General features: G+C 41.7%; 1 protein-coding gene across 22 annotated transcripts in view; it reads right to left on the bottom strand.

Moving 5' to 3' along the window:
* The window catches only part of LOC148224944 (uncharacterized), a 412,443-nt gene that overhangs the window by 134,554 nt on the left and 256,851 nt on the right, over positions 1 to 21,038 (bottom strand). For 4 of the 22 annotated variants that reach the window (XM_088160319.1, XM_088160321.1, XM_088160318.1 and 1 more), the window contains one exon: positions 144 to 202. The exons of the other annotated variants lie outside the window; for them this stretch is intronic. In XM_088160319.1, the coding sequence (XP_088016445.1) occupies positions 144 to 202 (59 nt within the window). The remainder of the gene's footprint in view (positions 1 to 143; positions 203 to 21,038) is intronic. 22 annotated transcript variants of the gene reach the window in all.

Below are 21,038 nucleotides of genomic sequence, written 5' to 3' on the forward strand. Positions count from 1 at the left end.
GCTGCTGGTGCCATGTCTTTGCTGAATATAGCTGTGCAGTCCTGCAGATAAATACCTGACTCCTCCAGCCGGGTAGGTTATCCCTCCATGTCTAATCTGTCACAAAAGATTTGTGTTTGAAAGCAAAATAACAGTTTTCTTACTTTATTTTTTATTACTGCAAATCTGTCAAAGGCAAGCAGCTGCAGCAGAGCTCTACATCCTGAGGGGAAAGAAGAAAAAATATTGTTTTGATGGGAAACTCAGCTAAATCGTTTAAATTAAGAATTACTGATGCTGTGGCTGCTGGAAGTGCAAATGGAACACCTAACTGCCTGAAAAAGGAGTCTGGGAAAAGTCAGAGAAATTGCGCCAAAAAGAAGTTGTACATAACATTTCCTCTTCTCTGGTGCTTCATTTCCTCTTCTCTGGTGCTTGTTAACCTAAGGTTTTCCTCAGCAAAGCACCATAGGCTATTGTAGGGTGAGGAAATGGTCGATTTTCTGTTGAACCATAGGGCTGGAGCCTGAAGAAGCAGTGGACAGAATGTAACTGAGGAGGAAGTGGAGGCTGAAGTTTCAGGTTGTGTTATCAATGCTTGTGTGTGTGGCCTCCCAGCTAGGAAACCTCAGCCTCACACAGCAGCACCTGTTTCAGTGGTGAGCAAAAACTGCCTCACCTGTCCGAGAGACCTTTAGTCCTGCCCAGAACTGCTTTACTGCACAAGCAGGCTCCTGGAAGATCACCAAATTGTTTCTAATGAAAGACATGAAAGTCTGGACAAATTGGTGAAGATGGTACAAAATGATGCTGCAATTCACTGCAGAAGGCTCTTTCCCTCCTGAGCAAAGACCAATGTCCTGAGCTATAAGGGAAATCCACTGCAGCACTTTGCATCAAAATTAAAGTCACAATTTAGAGTTAGACATTCACCTTGGCCATGTAATTAAATAAAGACATCAGCAAGGGCTTCAGCAGAGACAGCACCCTCACTTTAATGACAAAAAGGTGGATGTAAAATCCTTGTGTGTGAAATGGCAATATTGATTGCTGGAGGGAGCACACAGGCAGTATGACTGAACAAAGGTGTACATGCCTCACTATTTATGATAAAGTTTGAAGGTCAAAGTGTGCCCTAGATGCAATTTGCTGCACTGATCTCAAAGCTCTTTACATAAAGAATATTTATACTTTACAGAAAACTTTGCCTCCATTCTGATTGACAGTGGGAGCTCTGCACATGAATCCTGAGTGAACACAGCCCACCTTTCAATGGCAGCCCAAGCATGCCAGCCATGTTGACCTAGGAAATGTGAGATTATTACAACCCCTCAAATGAGTTTTCAGTAATTACTCACAGGCAATAAACTATTTTGTCTGAACAGAACACAACACATTAAACATTTCATTAATGACAGCTTCATACTTCTTTGAAGTCTTTATGATTAGAGGCACATAATGTAATATTGCCCTGCATTATGAAATTGCTTAGATTTCAGTTTCTCCTTCACTGGTCACAAAACAAAATCTGTTTTGTTTTTTTCTTTTTTGCTTGTGTAAATTCACCCTATCCAGTGTGGTGCCTCCAAGGCAAACATTTCATTTTTATTAGCTGGGCAGCGTGAGTCATGCCATTAATCGGTATCAGGAGCAACACATCACCAGACTGTCCTTTGCTGCACAGCCTATATTTAGAAAGAGAATGAGACTGCTGCTGGGTTATATAATGATGCAGCTATTTATAGATCTCCATTATACCTAGAGAGCACCATCCTACCATCTGAGCTGAGAGCAGCCAGGCTGGCAGAGGTGTGATTATAGATTCGTCATCTTCCCTACTTTTCCTCCAGACAGCTGCAATTTTTTTTTTTTACCTTACCACTGTTTCTGTTTACTTCATCTGCAGTAAAAATACATGTAAAATCCCCTGTTCAGACAAAGAAAATAACAAAAAGCCCCAAGATTTTAGAACCTGCGATTACTTGTGGAAAGGTAAAACAGAATGTCACAATACCAGAAAAAAAACAAAAACCCCCTATATTTTCATGTACCTTCTTTTTCAATTGCATGAAACTAGCAAAATGGACCAGCCTTAAAAGTACACCCATATTTCTTGTGGCACTGCACTAAATATTTCAGATTCTGAATTTTTTCCACTTTTTCTTTTTTCTTTTATACCGATTTCTAGTGGCTATGAGTAGAAAAAGCAATGAGAAAAATGACTTTTTGTTGGGCCTGAGCAAACATAAGGATGGGGGAGTCAAGCATTTGTGTTGGAGGTAGAAATGCGTTTTTTGCTGTGTCTAGCATGTCTCACAACAAAACACTGCTTCAGTCTTGCACAGCAGTTAGTTCAGACTAAATACATTTTCAGACAAACAGTTGCAAAGCAGATATTAGCAATTTAAAGTGAGTTACAAAGAAGGCTCGGAGCATGGTCTCCCTGTTTGCACATGTAAGGCATTTCAGACCTTGGGTGTTCATTTGTAAATTGTCTAGAACTGTAATTTTACTTGAAGAATGGTAAATATTTCAGATTTCTGCCCTGGCCTCTTGGTGCCCACAGCATCCCAAACAGAAGGCTCAGCCCTGGCTGGAATTCTGAAGCAATAATCTCACTGCTGCAGTCCGCTCACAGCGAGGCACGGTGTCATTCCACAGTAGGCTCTGCCTGAGGGAAAGCAAAAAGCTTGGAGCTGGTACAAAACTGGGAGGAGTGTCAGGTGTGCCACAGAGTCGTGCTGACATCCAGAGGGACCTCAACTAGCAGGAGAAATGGGCTGTCAGGAGCCTTGTGAAGTTTAAGCAGGGAAAGTGCAAAATCCTGCCTCTGGGGAGGAAAACCCCAGGCATCAGAACATGCCAGGGGCCATCTGACTCACAAGCATCTTGGCAGAGAAGGATGAGGTGGACACCAGCTTTGACAGGAGCAATGTCCCTACCTGTAAAAAAGGCCAACAGCAGCCTGGGCTGCATTAGGAAAAGTGTCACCAGCAGACCCAGGAAAGTGACTCAGCCCTGGTGAGACACACCTGGACTGATGGGGGTTGAACTTGCCCATCTCTACAAGTCCCACCTCAGCTTGTCTGCAGGCCTGGGAAGGCTGTTCCTCAGCTGCAGAGTCACTACCTTGATCTTTAAGGTCCCTTCCAACACAAGCCTTTGACTCTACACCTGTGGAACAGGACGGTGCCAGGGTAGGACAGTGGGTGCCAGGCACTGCTTCCTGGAGGAATCCATGGGAATCATTGGAATGGATCCTTTAGCCAGTGAACAGAGGGTAAGGTATGGGAGAAAGGATCTGTGGAACTGGAAGTGCCAAGAGCAGAGTTACCAAAGGTAGTCTGGTTTTCAGCTCCTGTCAAATGCCTGCCTCCAAGAGGGATGCAACACATGCTCTGGAGTTGTGCAGCTTCCTATCAGTAACACAGCCAGATGCTTGTCCTGCTGTGCAATAAATCACCAGTTAAAGCTCTCCACCAGGCTGTGGGAGATTTGGATCTGTCCCTTCCTCTACTCCAAGGAATTTATAGCCTTGGGGCATGACTGAGGGCTGCTGGTTGAAGCCAAATTGCACACAAATACCCAGGAGAGAGCAGTGACAACCTGTTGTAGTGGCTAAAAGTAATCAGATCCTATCTGAAGAAGTCAAATGCGTTTTCTTCCAGCTTCCTGATTTTCCATGCTTTAGTTTCTCCCCAGCCCGTGGAAGTCCATGCACAGGGAACTCCAGAGCAGTAAGTTCAGGTGTCTTTGTGCTGTTGATTGTAACTGTGCCTGGCAGGGTGTAAAGTCCAGGTGCTGCTTTTTAGCTGCTGTGTGCAGGGTTACCTGATTGGCAGGAGTAGGGACAAGGCAAACTGAATACACCAAGGTCTGCATCTGGCAGCAAATGTGCTGACATCTAATAAGACAAGAACTTTTCTCTGTCTCCTTTTCTCTTTTTGATCTTTCCTTTCTTTTCTTATCTCCCTCTCTTCTCTCATCAGGGTGTTAAATGTGTCTCTTTTAACTCTATTCAGATACCCAGTGTTCACAGAGATGGCAGAAGTAGGATACCCTTGGAAGCTCTGTCAAAGCTGATTGAAATCAGCTACTGACTCAACAGTTTTCAGACAAATGAAGTCACAGTGCAATCATAAACATCAAGAAACCAGGATTAAAAATATTTCCTTGTAGTATCAAAATAGTTTATTTAAGCTGCTATGGTACTAATTACCTATACTATATTACTATTGTCTAGTACCCATGTCTAGAGGTGCTTTTTGCTAGATTTGCAGCAGTTCATGTCATCACAGGCCACTGTTTAGAGCAAGCACAATAGTTCCAGCTTATATCATCATGTGCAACTTAAAATACTAACCATCAGGCATCAGCCTCTTCACTGCAATTATAAGCAGTTTGTTTCTGCAAGATGAGATAGGTAATGACACAACAAATCTGAAGAAACGGCACACATTTTGTTCCTGGCCAGGGCTGCATTTCTCTCAGACCCCAGGATTTATAAAATTCCCTCATCCCCTTTAGCTTGTACATGCAATGCATGCATAAATATCACAAGAGAATTACAATATAAAGGAGGCACCCTCAATCTGATGGCCATTAAAATATGGTCACTGACCAAATCCCTTAATATACTGAGTTACTGCTGTTGGCTTTAAACACACTTTGAAAAGGATTAGCTGCAAAGCATGTTAAACCAAGGGCATATTTCTCATCCTTAGCTGCCACAAATGGGATGTAAGTTTTGCATACAGAAGAAAGGAGAAGGATTTTGACAGCTGGAGATGCTTATCTTTCCATACCACAGGGAAGGCTGGACAAGATGCTGCCTGCCACCTTTCCAGGCTGACATTATCTGCACATCAGTGAGGGTGCTGAATGTCAGTCTGTGATAACTGGGGAGCACCTGCTTCCATATGCAGAGGAGCCTGCCACCACACAACAGCAGCAGATAATATTCTTTGAAGTGGGGCAGGGGAGGCAAGGCACAAAGCATGCATTCAGAATAGGCACCATCCTCACAAATTAATTTGAGGACTTTTCATTAAAATATGCAATAACGTTTCAAATGCCTATGTTAGCTGGCAATCATTATCCATCATATTTAATTAACCCATTGATATTTAACTTACCCTGAGCTTCTTGTCAGTATATGGAGTTTGACTTATTGTAGCAGGTATTGAATAGTAAAAAAATACTCCCACTAAGACAATAGGTCAAACTGCTGTGGAAGACAAGAACTGTTGCTGAAATGTAAGAGCTTTTTCATGTCCTGGAAGCAATTCAGGTCAACCTGTCCTGACTGGAGGTGGTACAAGCCCTAGCTGCTGAGCCATTGCAGAGGGGTGTGGCCATTTTGTCAACACTTGATGCAAATTTGAGGTCTCCAGAATGCCTCTCTGTTTGGAGAAGAAGCTTTTCCAGATCCTCCTGAGAGGTTCTCAGAATATGATTAAAAACCTAATACCCCCACAGGGTATTATTTTGGTGTAATATTACTCTGTGGACCCTGTTTGTGTGTTGTGCTGAACCTCAACAGTTGTGTCCTCTTGTGGTACAGGGCACTGCTCATGTTTTTTGGTCAGGGAATCCCTTCACCAGCAAATATGTGCCTTCTCTATCCTGGTAGTCTCTTCCAAAAGGGATGCTTATGAAGCAAAAGTTCTCAGTTTTTCCTCCTCACTGTGTAATTGCCAGTGTGAGACACCTGAGACCAGGCTTCAGACAGGACAGGTAAGGAATAACATCCAAAACTTCTTTTTCTGCTGCAACATAATGAAACTAGGGTGAGACACAGGGTAAGAGCAGGTAAGGGGAATTGAGCTCTCTAGCCCTGTCATTTACTCAGCCAGTCACTCAAGGAGATAAATAGTCAGAGGTTGTTCCCAGTTATAGGGACTGATGGTGCATCTTTGCAACCCACAACCAACTGTTCCCCCTTCTTTGCCAAATGAACAGCTCTATTCCCATGTGAATGAAGGCATGTATATTCCAGAGGCAGGTAGGAATTTGTGTGTGCAACTACATTTAGAGTGCAATTCACCCAATCATTTGGGATGGAAAACACCTTTAAGACCATCGAGTCTAACCATTAACCCACCACTGCCAAGCCCACCACTAAGCCATGTCTCTAACACTACATCTACACATTTTTGATCATTTTCCACCACTTTCTTGGGCAGCCTGTTCCCATGCTTGTCTACCCTATAAGTGCAGAAATTTTTCCTAATAATTTCAATGCAACCATACTGTCAATATAGTTAATTGACCCAGTATTGACCAGGCCAAATGTTGGTATCTGTTACAGGTGAATCCCTTTGCTGACTAGACTGAGTAGAGTCAATATATAGTTCATGTACTTAAATGCAGCAAACTGTTGTTAAATTATTCTGGTGTTATTGTCCTGTCTCCCATCAGGAGGCTGAGGTCTTCCCTAGGCTCCACATCACCTCAGCCAGCCCTGTGTCCTGGCTACTCTTCGGTGTCTCCAGTGGCACCAGGATGTGACACTGGGGACCTGAACTGGAACCTGACTTCCCACTGCTTACAGTCAGGGTCTGGGCATGTTGTTCCCATCTTGACACTTCACAGACCAAGCTTAGCTTTAGATATCACACCCTGCCAGCATGGTCTCACCACCAAACTTGGAGACTTCCCTCTCAGACTGTAGGCTTTTCATTCCTGGTGTCCTCAGCTGGCAGACATAGCACCCGGACCCTACAAGTCTCTGAACTCCAGTTTTAGCTTTGGCCTGCAGATTTATGGAGTCACAGCAGCAAGAGGAAAAAGAACAAGCTTCAACTCCTCATGAGAACAGAGCCTGAGATGGGAGGAGGGCAGGGATGAATGGGGCAGTGCACAAGGTGTGGCAGTAAGGTCTCATTGCTTTACATATCAGGTCTCTTGGTGCTTTTTTTAAATCACTGTTGAGTGTATTCTCAGTGTAATGTCTACAAATGATCCTTCAAATGTATAAACAATTTTTTTTGTTTAATAGACACATAGGTAGTAAAATAGTGATTGCTCATTCCTGCTTAAGTGCTGAAGGGAGCTTGAATAGTTGGGAATAGCTTTTATAACAGGTTTGAGGTCAGGATCCTTCGAGATTTTGAAATATTTCACCAGTTTTTTAACTACTCTTAGTATGCTGTCTCTCCCTGCCCCCAATTAGTGGGCTTTGTATTTTGGGATTCTGCTATGCATAAAAGTTCTCCTTTACCTAAAGGAAAATAAAACTGCCCTTTAGCAGATATATTGCTTTTCAAAGCAAATTGGTTTCACTATATTTGGAAGCCCATATGTGCTGAAAAAAGCCCTTTAACTGAGAAGAGTTACTCAAAGCCCATAAAATGAATGTACAGTAAATGTTCATGAGCTCAAACCAGGGAGCTGTTTCATTGAACTGCAGGAGACATAACACAACTGCAGAACATTGTTTTCTCCTTTTCTTCACTTTTTGTTCATTACTATTCAAAGCAGGTGCTATCAAATGGTAGAAACAAGTTTTCCAGCTATATCCCTTCTGAGGTGTTTACAAAACTGATACAATGCAAATTAGGCAAATTCTGAGGCTTCCCTCAGCTTTTCAGCTCTCTGGTTTTAAAGTCTCTGCAGAGCTGGTTTTGAAGTAGCAGATCCTTTTGTGGCACTGGGCTTGGGCCCATATCTATGCCTCACATTTTTCTTGAACCTTAGGAGACCAGGGAGCGCCCAAGGACAACTCTGGACTACTGAGCTTCAGAGAACTGCCAGAGAGCTGGACCCTGGTACCAGTGATGAGCTCCCAGGTCCCTCATGTGAAAGCATTTCCCAGAGCTGGAGCTGTGTGTCTGTTCTTAACAGCCCAGGGATTAGAAGATAGGCAAGGGCTGAGTTACCCTGGGATGGGAGAGCTCCCAGAGAGCCCTGCCTGAACTGCCATGCCTTGTGCATCACAGCCTGGGGAGAAGCTGCCCTCCTCTCAGATACAGAGGGACATGGACAGTCTTTTGTTTTGGAGAGAGAAATGATCAAGTGTGACTTCACAAGGGAGATTCCTTAATGATAAAATCTTTACAAGGCAGAGCAGGATTGCTCCTTTGCAGAGACAAGGCGCTGGGCTTGTGAACCACACAACGTGATGATAACACAACATCCCATGTTCAGCCCACATTTTCTCCTGCCTCCAGAAGCATTCTAGTTCTTCTGTACACAGCTCATTGACTGACAAAGTGAGACACAAAACCTTTCTCCCTGACTTCTAGGATAATTTATTGCTGATACCAGAGAAAACAGCTTCTCCTGCCCTGCCCTTCATCTCCCTATTCCTCTGAATTATTGCCTGAGGTGTTGATACAAGCTCTCCTCCCTTAGAGTCCACAAAAGGACTTTCTTACCAGCAAGGTACAGCTGAAGCTGTGTGGCTTTCCTTTCTTATTTCATCTGGAGCTGCTTAGGGACAAATAAGAGTGAGGTGACACCTCTGAGTAGCTCCTGGGAGAAGGAAAGCTGAATAAGCTGCAGGGGAAAAATGATATTTTGTCTTCACAGGACTTCAGCAGGCAGAGTAAATACAAATACAGCACTAGATGGGTAAGTTAGACTTGGGATAGCTGGGGAGGTTTAGCTGTCACAACCATCTGCCTCACCTCTCTCCTGGAAGCTGCCTCTCCAGCTGAATGATTCATGAACCACCTCAATTTACAGCTTGGCATAGTCATAGGAATTAAAATTAATGTGCACTGTCTTTGATACATTAAGCTGTAAGTGCAGCATTGCAGAAACAGAGACAGATCCCAGCCAGGGTGTGCCTGATGTAAGCAGGCTCTGCAAGGAATGTAAGATGGTTCCTGAAAAGAAGAAACCTGTCAGCCTTCCTAGTGCCATCCATGCCAAATATGTGCCAATAACTTTGCTACCCCCAAACTATTTTTTCTGTGCCCTCTCCAGATATAACGTTTTTTCAAAAAAAAAAAAAAAAAGGATAACTGGAAATATTTTTAGATTATTTGGTTCAAAACTTGCTTCCTCAGCAAGACTTGTATTTTTTTCTGTTTCTTTCTGAAATGTTTTAAGATCTTGAATTGCAATTGTTTCTAAATAGAACATTTCTAACAGGCAGTTTTTACTAACTCAGTTTGCTTTGGTTTCATGCAAGGAAGTGTCATGGCTTGTAATCACACCAAGAGGAATGAACAATCATATTCATCACTTCCATGTTATCTGAGATGATCTTGGAATAAATTTTAGGCTTTTACTGGCATCAAGATCCATACAGCAAAATCATGGATAGCATGCATGAGCTGAATTAGGTGTATTTCTTCAAAACCCGTACTGGGTTTGATCTGCCAGGTATGCCTTGGGAGGTGAACGCTAAAGGAATGTAGTTTGTTCCTTTCCAATGTACCCAGTGAGTGAACTCAAAACTTTGAAAAGCTTTGGGAGGGCAGCCCCTGGGGTTTCCTGGGACTTGGAGATAAACTAGGCAGTCTCTAACTACACTGAGCTGAAGAGAGAGGACAAAAGAGGACTTAAGAACTCTGAAAAACCCCAAAATAATAAAAGCTTCCTTTCACAAGTTATAAAGAGAAAACCAGAGAAATATTAAAAAACGAAGTCTCTTAAGTAAATTGCATTTATATCCAGCTGGTGTGGTGAATGATTTAAGGACAGAATCAAGTTCCATTGCCCTATTTTCTTTCCTTCACCTCCTTCCCCCATTCCCTCCTCTCCCTGCTCCCCAGACATGCATGCTGTGCCCTCTGCAAGCCAAGTGTGAAATAGCTGCCTTCATTCATGTGTGACCTGCATCAGCCCTCCGGGAGCCTGGAGGGGAGGGAGTTTTTCCTCCTGATTGTTGAATGCACACTCACAGGCAAGACCCACAAAGACAGCTATATTGTCTCATCTGTGTGTGAGGCACAGGTGCCCTCACACAAGCACTGAGAATTACGGCAGCAGGGCCTTTGAGTGGCATCTGTTCTGCTCTAGAGCCAGCTGCATAACCTTACAGTGATGGGAAATGCTTCAAGGCTCTGGGAGCTGGAGCAGAAAATCCCCTGGGGATCACTGATGGGGGATCACCTTGCCCTCTGCAGCTCATGTTCTCCCATAGCTTGTTCAGCTTGTAGACAAGAAAGAATCCACATCTCCCTGGTATAAAATTACAGTCTCTTTCTAGTGTCATGTGCATGTCTGAGCCATCTAAAACATGCCACCTATTTTATTATTTTGTATGCCCCTGGTGTACAATTGCTGTGCTTGTGAGGACAGGGTTATTTCTTGCTTAGGAGCGATTTTTCTAAAAGAGAACGAGGTGGTAGCTCTCCTGTTACCTACTGCTGCTCCCCAGGATGTGAGCTCTTCTAATATAAACTAAATCTTGCAGTGACAGGGAGCTGAAGCAGCCCAACACATCACATATGAAATGGAAAAGTAAATGGAAATTGCAGCTTCACTTTTATCAGCTTACAGACAGCTGATTCTTTTTTGTCTTGGCTGGCAGAAGAACCCCACCTCTCTTCTCCCACAATAGATCTGGAGGCTAAGAATAGACATGGCAAGTTCCTCTGATAGGCTTTAGTGGTGTCTCTTGAGAAAAAACGGGCAATTACCAGTCCATCAAGTTAAGATTGAGAGAAAGACAGCCCAGGAAGCACAGGGCAAGCATATTGATGAACTATCTTGTTCAGCATTTGTTTAGGTGCCACCTGCTGCTGGAGAGGTTTTGCTTTTCTCTCCTGTGCTTGACTGCGTCAGTGTGTGATGCTTTCCTTGCTGCTTCCTTCCTCCTGCTCCTCAAAAAACAAACAAACAAACAAACAATTAAGTTTAAAGCCATGCTTATCAGGGAGGCAGGGTTGGATTAGCTTACAAAAATAAAAATTTCATGGTGTGCTGGAGACAGACACGGAAAACAGGAGCACTTCAATAGCTGTGTTTGTGCAGTGCTGTGAGCATTCAGTGTGTCACTTTGACCTCTGCAATCAGCACCAGCCTCCTGCAACAGAGCTCAGAGACCATCATCATCCCCATCCCCATCCCCACTCTGGGACTGCTGACCCAGGGCTTACAGCTGGTTTAAATAAGACTAGTTATGATTCACCCAGCTGTAGAACACCTAGATTATAGGTGTTCCCCAATTGAATGAAAAACATGGAAACATTGTTGTTGTTTGAAAAAATAGCTGATGTTAATTTTCCTAGGATTTATTATGGCCCTAAAGGGCACTTTCACAGCTGGGCTGTCGAGCACAGCATGTAAAGACCAGCTTGTGGCTCTTGGGAAATAGTAGTGGTTACTTTGTCTTCTTTTTCACCTGCATAGTGGCAACCACATTTTTAAAAGATAATGAATGAAATTATAGCTTGACTTCACAAGAGCAAGGTAAGAATGGTCAGTAGTGTGTTTTTCCATAGGAAGGTTGCCTAGGAAACCTTCAGCCTGTGGCAGCTGTATGTTAGTAAATACAGATTCACTTTGTGAGGAGATATGTCAAGAAAATGCTTCTAAAAGGAAGGAATTATCACTAACAGCTAGAGCTGCCAGAGGACCTTGGGATGCTCCTGGCACTCACTGGTACACTGATTGCTAAATGAGGGTGATCCAAGCCTCTCTTTGTCTCTGGAGCAGCTCTAGAGGCACATGGCACACGTGGAGCACAACTGAGATGGGTCTGCCTGTGCCATGGTGGGAGCACAGGGACTGGGATCTGAGCATGACTGCTCCAAAACACCCGGACAGACACAGAAGTAATCCTTGAAACACTGTTCTGAGGCACAGAGATGGCATCATTAAAGAATGAGAAGTGACAGAACCAGATAGTAAGAAAGATCCTGTCAATACCAAGATAGCAAAGGGAAAAGAAAATAAAAGCTTTAAGGGGAACAAGGCAGCTCTCAGGAGGGAGGGAAGAAAACCTCACTCTTCCAGAGGTACAAGAGCTGTAATTAAAAGCATATAGAAAACAAAGCACAGCAGTTTGGAAACATGTAGGAGTTGAGGTGATATTGTCAATAGAGGAGGAAATAAGCCCCTTTTTGTTCTTTTACAAAAGCTGTCAGAAAGCTACCAGGTGAATAGGGAAATAATTTTCTAGATGACAAAACTTGAAAAAAAGAAGATTTTGTACAAAAACCTAGGGAGTTAGCGAATGAAGGACTTCAATATGAGCTGAAAAATAACTAGATGTCAAAGCTAGCTGAAATCTAGTGGCATGCATAATGCCTGGTACAGTATTGATTTTCTTGGGGGACAGGGTCAAGGACAGGTGACTTCTCTAATTTCAGAATAAACACTCTTTTCAATCCAGCACTGCAATCATTGTACCATCTCTGCATTTCCTATAAGTACAAATACAATAATTCTATAAAGCCCACATCTCTTCACTGCTCAGAAGCACCTCACTTTTCTTTTTTTTGTGTATGCAATACACAAAAATTGTACATACACATGATAGAGAATGAAAGATTGAGGTGTTCTTTGGAAAAATAGAGGTTCAGAAGTGAAATTTTTAAATCCCAGGACCTTTTTTTTGTTCAATTCTTTGCTGTAAATCCTAAAGACCTGGGCATCTTCTAGCACTTCTAGAACTCTGTCTGTATTCTGCAGCCATACCAAATAGTCCCTGCTGGTTGAAACTTTCGCTGGAATTCTGCTTTGTGGCTTGCCACAGAAGATGTTGTCAAGCAGCTAAAGCCAGTCTAACAGAAAGATTTCCAAAACCTCACAGAAAATGAAAAACAGAGACAGAAGAGACAATCTACTCTCTGTCTTTTCTTCTGGCAGGATTTCATGATCAGTGTCTAATTTATGCTTTATGGTCCTCCAGTGGTGGAAGGGTTGGTTGTCCTTTTCATCAGGAAACATTACTCTATGTTTATCTTAAATTTCCCTTGCTGCTGCTTAAACTCACTGCTGTTTTTCCCAGCCCTGTAGAGAGAGGGAAAAATGACTCTATATTTTGATTCTCTATCTTGAAGACATAGACAAAAATAATTATCAACTCATTTTTCAGACTTCTTTTTAGTGGGAAAAAAAAATAAACATCTCATGTACAGCATCCACCTCCAGTGATCAGTAGATTCCCCCAAGAGATCCCACAGGTTTATTGATGTATGCTGGATATCAGCAATAAATAGAATAGGTAGATTATTCACCCAGCTACATGGGTTTGTTTATCTATTTTCTTCTGAGTCTGATCCTGTTCTTTCCCTGCAGGAGGGCAAAGATCTTCGATTGCAGCTGCTAATCAGAGGAAGTGTTCTAGCCCAAGGCACACAGTGTTGGGGTTATGCTCCTTGGGAGCCTTGGGCTGGTGTCAGAGAAAAAACCCAGCCAGAGCTTTCTCTGCACTGAACCAGGTGCTCTCCCAAGGTCACTGGTTGCATCTGCCAACCTGTATCATTCACCCTGAATATTAATGCAAGTGACAGTATGATGTTATGAACTTGTCCTATAATTGCTCCTATTACCCCAGGATTCTTGACCTCCTGGACTTCAGGGGATGCTTGAATTTTTTTAAAAAATATTTTTGTCATCATTAGAATTTCTCATTGTGGTCCTGGTTGTGTTAGGCAGTCAGAGATGATCTTCAGGCCATGCACTGATTTAGCAATGAGTGCAGCAGATGCTCTGAGAAGGTGAAGTCTATAGAGAGGATTTTTGAAAGGGATTCTATCTTCCTACTTGCACAACTTGCACCTGAGCTCACCGTGGGAAGAAGGGATCCATCAGCACCTGTTAAGGCTCAAATGAAATGGAATCTGCAATATGAATAGTTCCTGTTATCCATATTGGCAGATATGGCCCCTTGGGGGAACTCCCTTCACTCCAGACTGAGTTTTTGCAATAAAGACCTGGTTGAATATGAAAATTTCTGGATTATCTGGAAAATCCTGAAAACATCCTCGGAAAAAATGGATTCTATTTATGTGGGCAATGAGTTTAGCTGTGTCACGGGCACCAGTGGAGAGTCTTTTGTTCTTGCAAAGGTCATTAAATTTTCATCAGTTCCTATCCAAATGTAGCAACAGTGGGAATCTCCTTTCTAGGAAGGGTTTAAAAAACGATCCCTGAGAGAGTTGCATGCAGGTGTCTAGTAGCATCTCTGGAACAGGGAGTAAGGAACTCTTCCCTTGTTACAGACCAAAAAGACCTTGTGTGGGCTACAGACTAACACATTCTTCAGTGAAGTGAGAATGGACATGCTGGGTAAGAACAAAAGGCCATTCAGCTCTTTTTGAATGTGTCCAGGAAAAGGTTATATGACATGAGAAATAAACTGTGAGGATTTCACATAATTTTCTCAGCTCTCAGCAACCCCTGGTTTAGGGAAAACAGTAAGAAATTGCAAATGTTCAGAAGACAGTAATAAGTAGGGGTGGGATGGAGGAAGGCACACAAACCAAAAGGAACATGGTGAAGGTCATTTGTAGTAAAGCCACAGGCAGCATCCAGCCTTTGGGTAGATGGGTTTTCACACTCGTGATAGAAAAAAAATCATAGATTTGAATACAACATGGGATATGTTAGCAACTGAAGGGAAAATCTCTGACAATTACTGTTTGCTCTGGCTGGCTGCTAAAGACCAGACAAGGGACAGGAACTGTGGATTGCAGGTAGAAAAATTTCTTGAAGAGAGACTGAGCTTTGTTGGATTTAGTGCATAAAAACAGATGTAATGAGCAGAGCGTCTGTCATCCTGTGAAGGACAGGGGAGAAAGAGGAAGGAGAAAAGTGGGGTTAGCAATTGGCATGAATCAGCATGACTGCTGGCTCTGGTGGAGCTCTCCTGAGTCACTCATGTATGCAAGAAGCAGTTAGTGACTGAGGTTGTATAAAGAGATAAAAGAGCTTTATGCTGATAACTATACAGACTGGTAGTTATAACTTATTTTCGACAAGGAAGGAGATCCCTGCTTCTGTCAGTTTGTTAAGAGGTGTTACCATTAACTGTATATGGGGTCTGGCTTTAGGATGTGGAGGATATTGGCTGCAGTGGAGCTCTGCCAAGAGTATTAAATGGCAGATGAACAGAAGCAGTTTTAAATTGAGGATGGAGATTTTGTTCAGAATAGACTCAATGATCCAAGCTGCTTTTCTGCAGTACAAATCAGGACTGGCTTGCTTCTGAAATTCCCAGTACTTTGTGACCTGAGGATGTTGAGACATAAAAACTGAAAGTGATGGGGCAGTTGATCATCTGAATTTGCCTGAATGTAAGGGAAATTCTCAAACCAGAGTGAAGATCATTCATCCACAGGAATGTGTATTGAAGTCACTTTTTAAAAATTCTGTTTTTAATAGATAATACTGCCATTTATTGATCACAAGGGCACATATCACCCTATTACTCCTTGACATCCCATAACTCCAGGACACTCAACTGTTTCTGCATTAACAAGAATATATTGAAGAAATATTCCAAAACAAGACTTTTTGGATGATTTCCCAAAAACTCCAAATAAAATCATAATGTTCTTAAAGTTATCATAAGCATTGATTTCTCCTTAATTTTACTTAATTTTACTATGACAATGAAACATTTTAACTTTACTTGTTCAATAGCAATATTTTTATAGAGAACCATCTAATTAGCTCGTGTATTTTCTATTTTCTGCTTAATGGTGACAAATGACATTTAATTCAGGCCAAAATTAACATCATCACAGAATTATGCTGAAGAAACCACTGTTTTACATTTGAACTTCACTAGTTTCTTCTCAATGAGAGGAAATATATTTCTATCTGACACACCAGGTCCTATCTCAAGTGAAGTCACATACATTGAGTTGTAGGGAGGAAAATGTTAACAATTTTAATGTTCCCATACTCAGTTTGGCAGGGGGAAATAACTGAATTTTTATGGGAAAAGGCTGGATTTAGAGTAAATCTTTGTTTCTGTGTGATGATAAAGGAAAGACTGATGTGATTATCATACCTGATAGTGTTTAGGGAAAACAATGATTCATCTATCTCTTTGATGGATTCCCGTTTTAGCCCAATCTGGCAATACAGAATCCTGGGGATATTATTGCAATTTTCATTTTCCAGAAAGTCTTTCTCAGTAAACAATTCTTTATTGTGAGAATGATATATCAAAATTAATCAGGCATGCGTGGGAGAACATGTGTTTATATGTGTGTATGAAAGAGCAATTTTGAACTTAAAAAAGAATGCTAATTACTGACAGACCATAAATCCATTAAAACGAAATTTTAGGCCCTTTGCCTGCAACATGGCTAAAAATAACTCAACAGCCTTGAGAAGCACCTTGAAGCCAAAGTTTTCTGTGTCCCATGGAGGGGATCATGTCCTGCTGTGCTGTGGCAGATCAAAAAGCAATTGAATTCAGCAACCACCACAGTCACTCTAGTCTCTTCTTATTGATTTAAAATTTGGTACATTTTATTCTTTCCCTTAAGATTCAAGTGGGTTATAGAAGGTGAGGTTTTGAAAATTTAAAGGGGTTTTGAAAAAAATAAGATTTGCAGAAAGATAAAGTAGCTGAAGATTTTCAGACAAGCAAAGCACTGTATGTTTTGATTAAAACTGTTCTCGGTGAAATCATTAACATTGCTAATTAAATTGTCACTTTTAGATTTCATGATTAATAGCTGATGGAGATGAATGGGGAAAGTCATACCTTTCCAGTCTTTTGCTCCAGGCATTTCAAGATTTCCTTCGTAACCACAGAAGTTAGTAACTTCTTCTCCAAGCAGCAGCAGTAATGTCACCTGGGCTCCTCAGCTTTGAAGTTGAATGCTCTAATATTGAACAGGGTTTGAGAGTCTTTGAATGTTTGGGGGCACTGGGGGCCCTCCAAACACACCCATCCAGCTTGGCTCCTGTGCTACCTGGGCAGTGGGCAGTGCATACTGAAGCCTGGTCATCCACAGGGTCATTAAGGGCTTCTCTCTCTCTCTCTCTCTCTCTCTCTAAACCAGCCACTGGTTTTCAGGAAATTGGTAAAAACACATGGTTTTTTATATGGCTGTCTTTATGTTAAATTTGGATACTGTCCCAAATGTAAAATTTATTAGAATAGAGTAAATGGATATTTAATATACTTAGATGCACACAAGAAACTGTTTTCTCAGCAAGCAGGGTAGGCAACAGACCATCTCTTCAGGTAGGATCAATACCTGCACACACCATTTTCTTCCCACTGAGAGTTAGGGCTTTATCTGCTTCCTGCCAAAGGTTTTGACACTGGATGATAAACTCATCACTGTCAGAGGGGCAGCCCTGCCTTGGGGGCAGTGGAGTCCATGCCAGCTTTGTAACCTTCAATATCACCTCTCTCGGTGCTTTTCAAGTTTTGTTTGGTATCCAGGGTTGTAAAACTCCTCCCTTGGTGCACTTGCTGCTTACTGCCTGTGTCCTATTATTTCAGTTTGCCACTAGCCTTTTGCTTCCTCCCCTCCCCTTTTTCTATAAAACCTATGGAATAAATCACATAATTGGGAAAGAACTGACTGCTGTGCTGACTCATACCCATCAATAGTTCTCTTAACAAACTTGTAAATTGAGGATGAGTATTACTACTGATAGTCCACAAGGAACAAAATAAGTCTGCTTGATATTCAGATCAACAGCTAAACAGAAGTGGCAGTGGGGACAAACCAAGATACTTCCATTTGCAAATTAACTCAACTAATGCAGAGCACTTATAAAGAAAGAAGGCCATTTTAAAGCTTAATCTTAGGCACTATCTGAATTTAAGCAAAAAATCTGCATACACCTCACTACAAAATGCTCTCACAGCCAAAAGGGTCACTGTAAACATCCATTGCTTGTGCTTTCTCCACCTATTCAGTCACTGCGAAGAGGAGGTGAAAATGACCTCCTGCCTTCTACATGGGAAATGAAATTTCCTCACTTTTAGATATGCATTCCCAAAGGAGAAATGAAGTAATGTGAGCAGCAACATTTAACATTTCAGCCTGGTTGAATTCACAGCAGCTGCACTCGGTGTCTGCTCTTACACACCAGGCAGAAGGCTGGCTGACACAGCACCTGCCAGGCTGGGGGAAATCTGCCTCTCCTGCTCAGACAAAAGACTGAAGAACAGAGTTTCCTATGTTTTTTTCCCTCAGGCCTAGGTCTAGACTCACCTCATGTCAACCAGAAAGTACCTGTTACCCTCTGGGAGGAGGAATATCTTCTTTCCTGGAGTTTTCCTGTTGAAAGGCTGAGGTGGTGGAAGTCCTTCCCAGCAGTGACTGGAGCCCACCCTGAGCATCCATGGCTTGCTCATTGCTCATCCCCACTGCTGGCTAAACAACCCACCTGGGTGGGAGAAGTGGAGGAAGCAAAAAGAGAGAAAATAACTCTGCTGTCAGTGATTTAATGCCTGCCTGCCATTAGTGCCAGTGAGGACTTTTCCTCCACGGGGAGCTTCCCTCAGGTATGCCAGCTTGGTGTGTGTGGATACAATGTCAGGCTGCCTCAGGGACCAGCCCAGTGTCTTTAGGATTTAACTAGCTGTGTACTGGCTATGTACTGGCTAGGATTAGGGAGGAATTATTTGAGAGGCAAAATGTCAAATGCAGAAACTTAAAAGTTCCTGAAAATATTGTTATTTATTGACTCTGCCTTTTTATTGTTTATTAGCCATTCCACAAGGTGAATTAAAATCACAGAAGGATCCATATTCATGTGTTTTCAGATGGGTTTAGATACTATGTGGATAATTACATTATTCCTATTAACTTCAAGGAAACGTAGAAATGAGAAGCTCATCCTCACACATGAGATGCTATTAATTAGGTCAGATATAATCTATTGCTTAATGAGATCCTTCAGACTTTGAACATAGCTTCTGTTTAATTCAGAGCTTTAGACACTCACTGCAGTGTACTAAACACAGGTGATTACTGGGATTGGATAGGACTAGGAGTGGCCCTAACACAATCAATTCCAGCAGTCTGGATTGCACCACATCATTATCACTGCCTCATAAAAAATGGAACCCAAGTTTTGAAGAGAGTCATGAGAAGACCTGGGTTTATGAATGACAGGTTTGATCACACTGAGATTGGCTGCAATCTGAATCAATGCTATTTGTTAAACAGGGAGTTTTGTAAACGAAAATCGAGGGACAGAAGTTTGCAACTTCTTTTCTTCTTGGGATTCTTATCAAACATTTTTTATTATGATTGTAGGCTATGTTAAGCAATAATTCATTATGGACCTGATCCAAAGACCATTTAAGTCAATGAAGGAAATCCTATGTAATTCAGAAACTACCACTCACTGCGAAGGGTTCTGGATCAGCTCCAAAGTCTGGATCAGCTATAAAGTCTGTTCTGGACAAGCTCATTCCCAGACTGTATAGTAGCTCTGTGTCAGCATGACCAGCAAATCAATACTGGAAATTTCATGGTTTTTTCTCTGTTTTCATTAAGACTTCCATGTAAATTTTCCCATCTGCACTTTATTAGATATATTAAGACAAGCAGCTGTGATCCCCAGGTTGACCAGGGTATCATAATAACCACAATCAATGGTCTGCTAAGTCCCAAAAGGAGTCAATCCTTTACCCCTTTCATACCACACCTGGAGAGCTTGCATTGCCATAGAAATTATTTTTTCCCAGTTAATAAGCTCCATACATTTGTAGACACCATTAAAATGGTGCTATTAAGATGTTTTAAAAATCAAAAATAATGTAGAGATCCTTGAGGAATTCAAGACAAACAGAAAATAAATAAAATAAATAGAATAAATAAAATATAAAAAGAAAAATGTTAAAGGTCAGTTCTTCTTTGTGTCATTGGGAAGAAAAAGAAAATCAAATGCTATAACCAATAAATATTTAAACCACTTGAAATGTCCAACAAGTAAAAAAACTAGTCTAGGCCAAAATTAAGCCCTCAACTTCCTTCCCCACCATATTGCACACTAGCCCCTGATTTTTTGATATTTCCACATCTTTTTTCTTCATCACCTTCTCTACTGTTTCCCTTCCTCTGCACATCATGCCTAGTTCATCACTGGCTGCATATGCATTCATCCAGCAAGAGGCCAAGTCCTCAGTCTGCTCCTTGGGACAGAAAGGTTTATCTTCCTTTGGATAGGAGGAACATGCACACATATTTTTCTCCAAAAAAAGAATAAATAGACAAGTCAATCTTTAAAAGAGTGATGCATTTTAGAGGACAAATACTGATTAATTTGGGCTTTACATAAAAAATGTATGATAAACCTGAAATTTACTTTAAGGACAGCTTAATACAATTCTGAGGAGCTTCCCCTTTTAGTGTATCTAAACAGAATTCACAATGATCCTTGATAGAAGAGATTGTCACTCCCTATGTGGTTATTCACCAGCCTGCCCAGTAAAGACCAGAAAAAACATTTAAATATCACTCTAAGAAACCAGTTGGCTCCAGAGGAGAAAGGAACTGAGCAGAATAGTAAGTTGCAAGACCCAAATTATGGTCAAGCAGTGGAAGAGAGCTCTGTGGAGCAAATGCTGTTTTTTATGAATCTGTGCATGTTGACTGATGAGCTGTGAGGTAGGAAAGATGTGTCTTCCCCTTTCTAGTCTGCTTTTTTGTAATATAGTCTATAGTTTTGCCGTTCTTCATGTGCAACATAAAGTTTTAAAGAAAAATGTGTGTGTATTATAGAACTGCAGGGGTAGTTTTATATAATATTGCTCAGCACTGTAAATTTAACTCCAGACCTAACATTTTGGACCTGTTCCTACTTCAGTGCTAAAGAAGATTGAAGTACTTAAGAACTTTATATATGTAAATATATTAGGCTTATAAATCTCTGCCCTTAGAAGGACTTCTTCAGTGCTGGGGGAGGTTATTTATTTTTTTCTTTGTATACAGAGCCATGGATACCCCCAAAGAGCTGGTGCCAGCTCTCCCAGCAGCAAAGAGCATACTGGTAGTTAGACATTTCACCCAAGAAAATGGACTTTTTGTCTCCTCTGTGTAATATACAGAATTCAGTCTTAACTCCAGTCAAGTTAGTGGAATATAGGCCTGGGTATATCCCATCCTAGTTAATGCTGGAAACCAAAACACACAGCAGGTAAACAGAAATTTGGGAGAATCACA

The sequence above is a fragment of the Sturnus vulgaris genome, chromosome 2 (genome assembly GCF_052056855.1).
Source record: "Sturnus vulgaris isolate bStuVul1 chromosome 2, bStuVul1.hap1, whole genome shotgun sequence".
Lineage (NCBI taxonomy): Eukaryota > Metazoa > Chordata > Aves > Passeriformes > Sturnidae > Sturnus > Sturnus vulgaris.